The 9,444-nt window shown below is 44.6% G+C and overlaps 1 protein-coding gene across 1 annotated transcript; it reads left to right on the forward strand.

The window, feature by feature from the left end:
- The first annotated feature begins 5,157 nt into the window (after positions 1–5,157).
- Positions 5,158–6,135, forward strand: LOC138267156 (olfactory receptor 6N2-like). The gene has a single exon (XM_069216007.1). The coding sequence runs from the start codon at positions 5,158–5,160 to the stop codon at positions 6,133–6,135; it is 978 nt and encodes a 325-aa protein (XP_069072108.1).
- Positions 6,136–9,444: the final 3,309 nt, after the last annotated feature.

Here is a 9,444-nt window from a genome sequence, read left to right on the forward strand (position 1 = left end):
CCCTCATTAAATTGACTCTGCCATTGAGGGAGGTGCTAGGAGCAGGGCAACAGACCCAGACGACGCTTCAAAAATCTCTCTTTCAGAATTCTGGAAAAACCTAAACTTATGTATTTCTCGGTTTCTTACATGGTGTAGGTGTGCAGAACCATCCAAGGGCGAGCTGTGCTAGAGAAGGTCACCTTGTCTTCTACTAACGATTGAGACTTGAAAGACTTCCACACTACTTTTTTTGTATGTGGTGTGAATCGTCGTGGATACCTACAGCTCAGTTAATCTGATCTTCAGTAAGGAGTTTTTAAGATGAGCTGTGTCTGGTGATGTTTCGCTCCGTTGAAGCTGCTGCCATAATTAGTGGTTATGTGAGCCCGGCTGTACCTTCCTTATTTTATCCCAAAAGATGATGCAAGCTCCTTGTCTTGTCAAAGACTGTTTGACAGAACAAACTCCTGCCTGATCTGTGCCAGAGAGGTGTACTTTTGCAGGGTTACGAATATTCTGTAGGCCTTCACGAATGTACTGTCCAGGTTTTTTGCGTCCCTTCCTTTTGGAGTTTGCTGCCGTGTAAGCATCTGGAGAAGTTTTGCTTGCAATACCTGAAAAAGCAGACACAGCTGTGGCCCATTTACAGTTGATTTTAGGTTCTTTAGCGACACTGCCAGTGACAGCCCTTTCCATTTTATAGCATCCCTTTGGTGTATAATATTGTCTTCCTCGTCAACTAGTACCCCTAAATGCTTGTTTTCAGTCATTGACACAATAGCTGTGCTGCCCCAGTACCAGGTCTGCAACTTTTTCCGTATGTAATATATGGACATGGTGTCTTGTCAAAGCTGACACTAAGACCATTTCATCAGAGTATTTCTGTACTATGTGGAGGAGGTGTTGCAAGCCCACTAGGGTCTGGATGACTAAGAATATTTCATCTGCATACAAGAGGCTCAACAGCAGAAGACTCCCAACCATGGGGCATGTGAACTACAGTTGTCGAGGGCTGAGGTCATATCAGCCAGAAAGAGTGGGAACCAGGATGCACCCTTGCTTTAGTCCTTTGAATTTTGGTTTTTGCCTTGAGAGGTGAGTCCCTTCACCCAGCTTTATCTGCAACCCATGTTTCACTATAAAGAATGATTAGCAAGTCCAGGAGTGGGCGTGGTATCCCTCAGCTTGCCAACTTGCTCCAGAGCCTTGCCCAGTCCAAATGGTCCAGGGCTGCACTGAAGTCGATATAACAAAGATGGAGTGATTGTTTTAAAGCTTTTGCCCTGTCTGCAATGGCATGATGTTAGTGGTTGTCGTGGAGGTTTTTGAAAAAACTATTTGATTAAATGGGATTACAGCATTTTCCGTTGCTCAGGCCAGAAGTTCTTCGAGTAGAGTCCCTGCAAAATATTTGTCTTTTTGTCAATTAGGGCAATTAGGCAATAGTTTTTTGGCAGCAACTTATTGTAGGATGCTGGCCTGGTTTGTATTGGGTTCCTTGGGTACTTACACCTTATACCAGGTCCAGTTATCCCTTGTTAGTGAAGTAGTAGTGTTCTAGCAGCTTAGGCTGATATAAGTAGTTATATCAGAGCAGCTTAGGCTGAACTAGGAGACATGCAAGGCTCATGCAATACCACTTATAGTTACACAGTACTTATACACAAGTAAAGACAATACTCGGTGTTACCAAAAATAAAGGTAGTTTATTTGGGTGACACAGTACCCAAAATATCTTAGAGGCAATACTCCTTCTGGAGGTAAGTATTAGACACAATATATACATTAGACACCAAAATAAGGCAATTAATTAGACATAGGATAGTGCAAACAATAGGAAATGCTATAGAATGTAATGGGAGAAAATAGGTCTAGGGACAACACAAACCATATACTAAGAAAGTGGAATGCAAATCACGAATTCCCCCCTAGACAAGTGTAGTGTGTGCAGAATCGCTGGGAGAGTAAGAATACAGTAAAGGTAAGTAAATTACCTAATCCCAGAGCCCAGAAAAGCAGGAGTAAAGTACTGCAAGTTTCCTTAGGACACACTACACCTCGTGATATGGATTATTGCAGTAACCAACCAAGTCTGCAAACAACATCTGCCGGATTCCTGGACCTCAGGACCTGCAAAAGAAGGAGACCAAGTCCAGAAGTCGAAAGAAGTTCCAGGAAGGGCAGGAGCCCCTGCCAATCCAGAAGAGGGTACAAAAGAAGAGTCCCCAGTTGGACGAAGACTGCAGGAATGCAACCGAGGAAGATGCCAGCGGGTTCCTGCATGATGCAAAGGATGTCCCACGTCGTGAAGATGGATGCAGAAGTCGCCAACAAGCCTTGGTTATGACAAAGTTGCGTTTTGCGTCAAAATGGTGCTGGCCGGACCCAAGAGGGACCTGGGGGCCTCAACTCTGTATGAGAAGAAAGAGGAGGCTCTCAGCACTTTAGAGAGCCCTCAGGATGCTAGGCAGCACCCACAGGAGTCCCAGGACATGGGGGCAAAGGAGGTGCACAATGCAGTTGGTGCAGCACTACAAAGAAGGGTCCCACACCGTCGGAGGTCAACTCAGTGAGTTGAGCGTTGAAGGATAGAGAGCTGGGGACCTGGATCAGGCTGTGCATGAAGGAATTTTGCAAATAGTGCACAGAGGCCTCAGGAGGTGTAGAAGACGCAGTGCACAGGGGTACTGTTGCTCTCATGGAACGCAAGGTCTTACCTCCTCCAAATTGCATCAGCAGGAGCTCAGGACAGTCTGTGTCGATGGATTCCACCCTCTGTGTTTCTAGAAGCATGCTCGTCACTGTGAGAGGAGTCCAGGAGTACCAGTCGTCGACTTGGAAGGTGCCTGCGTGAGCCCACTGGAAATTTATTCGGTCCTTCTGGTACAGGATGATGACAGGGAGTCCTCAGAGTGTGCACACTGTGGAAACTGTTGCAGTTGCCGGCTGAAGCTGAAGTTGCAGAAGAAAAGTATCCCTTGTGAATACTTTGTTGCTGTTACAGCGGTTCCTGGAGCAGGCTGCAGTTTATCCGAGGTCAGAGGATGAAGTAGTAGTTGCAGAGGATTCCTGCTGGAAGCTTGCAAGTAGAATCTGAAGAGAACCCACAGGAGAGACCCTAAATAGCCCTGAGAGGGGGATTGGCTACCTTATCAGGTAAGGACCTATCAGGAAGAGTCTCTGATGTCACCTGCTGGCACTGGCCACTCAGAGCCCTCCACAGTGCCCCCACACCTTGCAAAGCAAGATGGCTGAAGTCTGGGACACACTGGAGGAGCTCTGGGCACCACCCCTGGGGTGGTGATGGACAGGGGAGTGGTCACTCCCCTTTCCTTTGGCCAGTTTCGTGCCAGAGCAGGGGACATGTGGTCCCTGAACCAGAGTAGACTGGCTTATGCAAGGAGGGCACCATCTGTGCCCTTCAAAGCATTTACAGAGGCTGGGGGAGGCTACCCTATTTCCCTATTTCCAAAGGGAGAGGGTGTAACACCCTGCTCTCAGAGGAAAGGCTTTGTTCTGCTTTCCTGGGACTGATCTGCTCAGACTCCAGGAGGGCAGAACCCTGTCTGTGAGGCAGCAGCAGCTGTAGCTTCAGTGCAAGCCTCAGCGAGCTGGTTTGGCAGTACTGGGGGTCTATAGAGGAGCCCCGAGGATGCATGGAATTGGCTCCCCAATACCAGATTTTGAATGGGGGGACAATTCCATGATCTTAGACACCTTACATGGCCATATTCGGAGTTACCATTGTGAAGCTACATGTAGGTATTGACCTGTATGTAGTGCACGAGTGTAATGGCGTTCCCGCACTCTCAAAGCCCCGGGAAATGGCCCTGAACTATGTAGGGGCACCTTTGCTAGTGCAAGGGTGCCCTGACACTTAGTAACTTGGCACCTCACCTTCAGCAAGTGAAAGTTAGACATATAAGTGACTTATAAGTTACTTAAGTGCAGTGAAAATGGCTGTGAAATAGTGTATGCACAGAGCCTCAGTGACACAGTCAAGCACTACTGACAACACACACATTAGGCCTCAAAATATGAGCACTGGGGTCCTGGCTAGCAGGATCCCAATGAGACAGGCAAAACACACTGACATATAGGTTTTTATCTATGAGGACCCGGGTCCTGGCTAGCAAGATCCCAGTGACACAGTAAAAAAATACTGACACACACTCACAAACAGGCCAAAAATGGGGGTAACCATGCTAGAAAGAGGCTACTTTCTCACACTTATCCAATCTTTGTGTATTTGGGATATTAAAATTCAGGAATCTGGGATTATGCCTGTGAGCCTAATTTCTGAAAAACGTGGCTCTAAACACTGCCCGGAAGTCTGTATTCTGTTTGAAAATCACCACAGGGATACCATTTGGACCTGGTGCCCCTTCCTTCCTGCTTTATATGTTTGCCGTCTGATTAGATTCACATGTATAGACCTAGGAAAAAGCCTTGACTCATTATTTTACCAAAATAAGTGTGTTGGGCAATTCTCTTCCTCTATGGGGAAGCTACAGAAGGTATTTTTCTCGCCTTCATTCCAGTTTCCCAGCGATGCATCAACATTTTTGACGCAGCCTAGGACCTTACAACATGTTGTGCTGTAAAAGTGTCACACCACAGCACAAGTTTTCTGATGCATCGTTGAATTGCCACAGCGATGCATCACTTTTCATAAATTTGGGCCTAGATTGGCACCTAGTGGATAATCTGATGTTAAGACTTCGTTAATTGACAATTTAGGTGTCCAAATGTTTTCTGTGTTTCTTATTCGCTGCTTGTAAATATTGTGCATTGTCTTTTTTAATTTCCAATGCCTTTTAAATGTTGTAACTTCTATTGTTGTTTTGTATGACTTTCAGGCCCAGGCAAAGAATTAAATAGAATAGAATATTGCCTTTCAACCAACTGCACTCTCAATCCCTTTTATCTGCCTTCTTTTCCTTGTTTCACTCTCTTCTTGATACTTATCTCCCTCTTTCCTTCTCTCCCTATGGCCCTTTTCAGCATCAAGTGTGATTCTATTTTACTGTTCCTCCCCCATGTCTCTCTTATTGTGTTTCTTTCTCTCTCCATATTCTTCCCCTCCTCTTGTGATATTTCACAGTTTCCGTCTATGAATAGCTACCTTTAATTGCTTCTCTTTTTGGTGCCCATGTAGGTAACCACTTTGCTGCCATGGACTACGGAAATAAAAGCACAGTGACAGAGTTCTTCATAGTGGGATTCCCTGCTCTTCACAACTACAGCAGCCTTATATTCATCCTCCTTTTCATCATCTATGCTATGACCATTACTGGAAATGTGGTCATTTTTCTAGTCATCAAGCTAGATGTTCGTCTCCACACTCCTATGTACTTCTTTGTCAGTGTTCTATCCTTCCTGGAAATCTGGTACACTGCTGTCACCATTCCCAAAATGCTAGCCAACCTTTTGGTCAGTAGGAAAACCATCTCCTTCAATGGCTGCCTGTTGCAAACGTACTTCTTCCATTCTCTTGGGGCTTCAGAGTGTTATCTCCTAACCGTGATGTCTTTCGACCGCTACCTTGCCATCTGCAAACCCCTTCACTACCCATCCATCATGACTGCCAAACTTTGCCTTCAACTAGCAGTGGGCTGTTGGGCGTGTGGCTTTATTTGTCCTGTGACTGAAGTAATTCTGATTTCACGCTTGCCTTTCTGTGGACCAAATATAATCCCACACATTTTCTGTGACTTTCCTCCTTTACTGAGCTTGGCCTGCACTGACACTTCAATCAATGTACTGATAGACTTCGCCATAAACTCCTTCATCATCCTAGTAACCTTCCTCTTCATCATGCTGTCCTATATTAAGATCATCATCACCATCATGAAGATAAAAACCTCCAAGGGGCGTCGCAAGGCTTTTTCAACTTGTGTTGCTCATCTGACTGTTGTCTTTGCCTTTTTCACCTGCATTGTGTTTATGTATGTGAGATTGACCAAGAGCTACTCTTTGTACTATGACCGGCTTCTGGCTGTGATCTACTCTGTACTAACACCATTGTTAAACCCCCTTGTATATAGTCTCAGGAACCAAGAAATCAGGAATGCAATAGGACGGACATTTCAAAAGTTACGGATGTTGATACCGGGCACCCAGCCCTCTCTCCCCACTGTGCAGAATGTGTAGAAACAACATTTTAGAAATGAGGGACATATTTATGAGAGGCTTGCACTGCCAGAATGTCACTTTTTTAGATGTTCCAGTGGTGCAAGTCCTTCACCCATATTTATGAGACCACGCAAAGCCACTTTCCGTAGCTTTTCATGGCCTCATAGATATGGAGTAAGGTAAAACAGCAGAAGTCGCTGCATTGTCTTAGGCTTTGTCAGAGGATTCCATGGGTGTTGCAGTGTATTTTTCCACATATCACACATGGATTTTGACACTGCCCCAGATTTACTAAACAAAATAATCCTGCGACAGCACCAAAACCACACGCCTCCCCAGGGGTGGCATAACAAGGAGAAATATTTGTATTTCTCCTCGTTCTTTTCCTCTTCCCATATGTGCTGCATTCTGCAGAACACATAGAAAGAGTACAATTCCTCTTGGGATTGCTTGTATGCAGGAACATGCTCCTTCCTGCACAAAAACAATCCTGCATGCAATGCAGAATCCATTGCACCATGGTGGAAGGGTGCCTGCATTGGCACTTTGCACTAAATTGTGCGCCAGTGCTTGGTGAAAGGTAAGGAATGCACCATATTTCATAAATATTGAGCATTCTTGTCCTTAAACATTTTCGTAGGGCAGTGCAGCAAGAAGACATGCGGCACTGACCTACGCCTATTGCCCATAATATAGGCCAAAGTCTCTGATAACAAACAAACAACAGAATCAGGATCACAATTTGTTAACAGAAATAAAAAAAAACTACGCTTAAAACATGGTGCTGAAAGAGTATTAAACGCATTATGTACATGATTCAATGAATGGAGTTGAAAAATAAAGGAAGAGAGTGATAAGCAGAGAAAGTTAGGGCAAATGTGGAAAAGAGGGAAAATAAGGGAGGAGGAGTTAAAGAGCGAGCAGGCTTTAGAATACTAGAGGCTAATTTACTATGTTTTGGCAGAGGACAGCACTGCAAGCATTTTTGCTGCGCTACCCTGCGTCCAAACAAAAGGGAAGGAATGCCCTCTATTTATAAGATATGGCGCATTCCTGTCCTTGTCATCTGCGCTGCACAGAGCACATAGAAAGAGATAAAAATGGGGAGAAATAATGTTGTTTCTCTCCATTGTGCCACTATAACGCAACCCCTGAGGTGGCAGATGGACCTGACACATTCTCTGACTTGTAAAACTGGGAATGTGTCAGATTCCGTCGGATTCCATTGATATTGCTGTGGGAACACTCACAGCAACACCCATGGAATGCTCTTTCAAACACTGCTATGTGTGAAAGGGGTCCATATTTACAAGGCAATGAAAAGCCACACGAGGTGCCTTCGTGTGGCCTTGTAAATGTGACCCGGCACACTGTGACACCAGAGCATCAAAGCGATGCAATGTGCTGCTAGGGCCTCGTAAATGAGGCCCTACGACTGATAGAGCAAAAAAATGTGGGGCAGATGTACAGAGGGTAAATGCCATAAAGAAAATGAGTGAGGGAAATAAAGCAATAGAGTGAGAGTGAAGACAAAAATAGGTAGAGACAGAGAAATAGTAAAAGTGATGGAAATAGAAAGGGGGGGAATTAGAGAGCACAGAGAGGAGGTGCATAATCAGACCACAGTAAGAATGAAAAGCAGCCCTGGAAAAGATATTTAGACCAACCTCCTTTTTTCCTTCCTCCTTCCATCTGTTCTCTGTCTCTCCTCTCTATTGTCTCCTCTCGCGTCTCCTTTCTCTCTCTTTCTCTGTGCTGGATCCCCTGCTGTACCTGGGGCCTCATTTCCGTTTTGCTGTGCTGCCCTGCATCAAAACAAAAGGGTAGGAGTGCACTGTATGTACAAGATACAGCACATTCCTGCCCTTTTACCCTGCGCTGGCGCACAAATTGCTGCCATGCCCCAATGTAGGCACCCTTGCACCATGGTGTGAGTCTGCAAGGGTTGCTGGGATGATTGTTTTTGTGCAGGAAGGGATACCTTCCTGCACAAAATCAAACAGGAGATGTGTTTTCCTCTTTCTATATGTGCTGCAAAATGCAGCATACATAGAAAAAGGAAAAAATGGAGAGAAATAAAGATATTTCTCCCCGTTGTGTCACCTTACACCACCCCTGGGGTGGGTAGGTTTTTGATGCATTCTCAGGTTTACAAAACCTTCTAAATCTGGTCACTAAAAGTGACGCACCAGCGGCGCAGGCCACTTGTAAAAAAGCCCCTTCATTCTATAAATTTTGAGGAGCTGCAGACAGTGACAGATGCTCAGCAGAAGCCCGGTTTGGGGAGGATTTGGGAAAGTGAGAGAGAGAGAGAGAGAGAGAGAGATACAGTACGGGCGGAGAAAAATGTGTATGGAAGGGAGTAAGGAATGTGAGGGAAAAAAAGAGGAAAATGTAGAGAAGGAGAGACAGAGGAAGAGAGAATGGATGTACAAGATGTACGAGAACGGGAAGACATAGATAGGCGCAAGGATAGTGATAAAAATAGATGGGTGAGAAAGGGCAAGAGAAACATGAAACAATTACATAGATTGATATAAAGATCAGTCCTACCGATTCTGTAGTAATGTTTGCGATGACTAGTCAATGGGAGAATCTATTTTTGATCTTTAATACCTAGGGTCCAGTCCAATGAATCTGCACAGAGTTGTCCAAAAATTACTTTTCACTTAAAATTGATCTTGAAAAGTATTATTCAGGTTGGTTGAATAGGACAAAGGGAATAGACAGTCCCAAAATGTACGTTTCTTCTTCAAAGTCATTTTCAAAGGAGTTTGCACAAAGCTTATCATGAAGCCAGAGCCTGCTGTCTTTTACTTGTTTTTGTGTGATTTGGTTCACATGGACTGGAGGGTTTTAGAATAGATACATAAAACATTGTAAGCATAAATTGACAGTTTGGCTGGTGAACCAGTTCATCAATTGAGATTTTGACACAAATATTATATTTGTTTTGGCTTAGGCGTTGTTTCTCCTACTCGCCAGTTTGAAAAGGTGAACTCTAGATTCACAAACCTGACAAATTAAGGAACAGAAGTTTTGTTTTCCTTTTGTAAATTAGGGTCCGCAAAAAATAATTTAGACGGGCGAGTTCAGTGAACCGACTTGTGACTCATCAACACCTCAACGAAGGGCAGTGACAAAGGTAAAAATCACCAGGTCTCCTAGTGAGACCAGGGAACAACATACCCTTTCTTCCGACCATTCCAGGCCTAAAAATAAATAACATGTGGGACGGCACTGGAAATAGCGATGGACTTATTCCCGCAAGCCTCTGGATTGCACTAGCTCTCTGGCCTTCTTGATTATGGTTAAAAGATGATGCCT

This window comes from Pleurodeles waltl, chromosome 12 (assembly GCF_031143425.1).
Source record: "Pleurodeles waltl isolate 20211129_DDA chromosome 12, aPleWal1.hap1.20221129, whole genome shotgun sequence".
NCBI classification, from domain to species: domain Eukaryota; kingdom Metazoa; phylum Chordata; class Amphibia; order Caudata; family Salamandridae; genus Pleurodeles; species Pleurodeles waltl.

Excerpts from the sequence above, each read along its gene's own strand:
- LOC138267156 (XM_069216007.1), top strand. The coding sequence starts at position 5,158 with ATGGACTACGGAAATAAAAGCACAGTGACAGAGTTCTTCATAGTGGGA.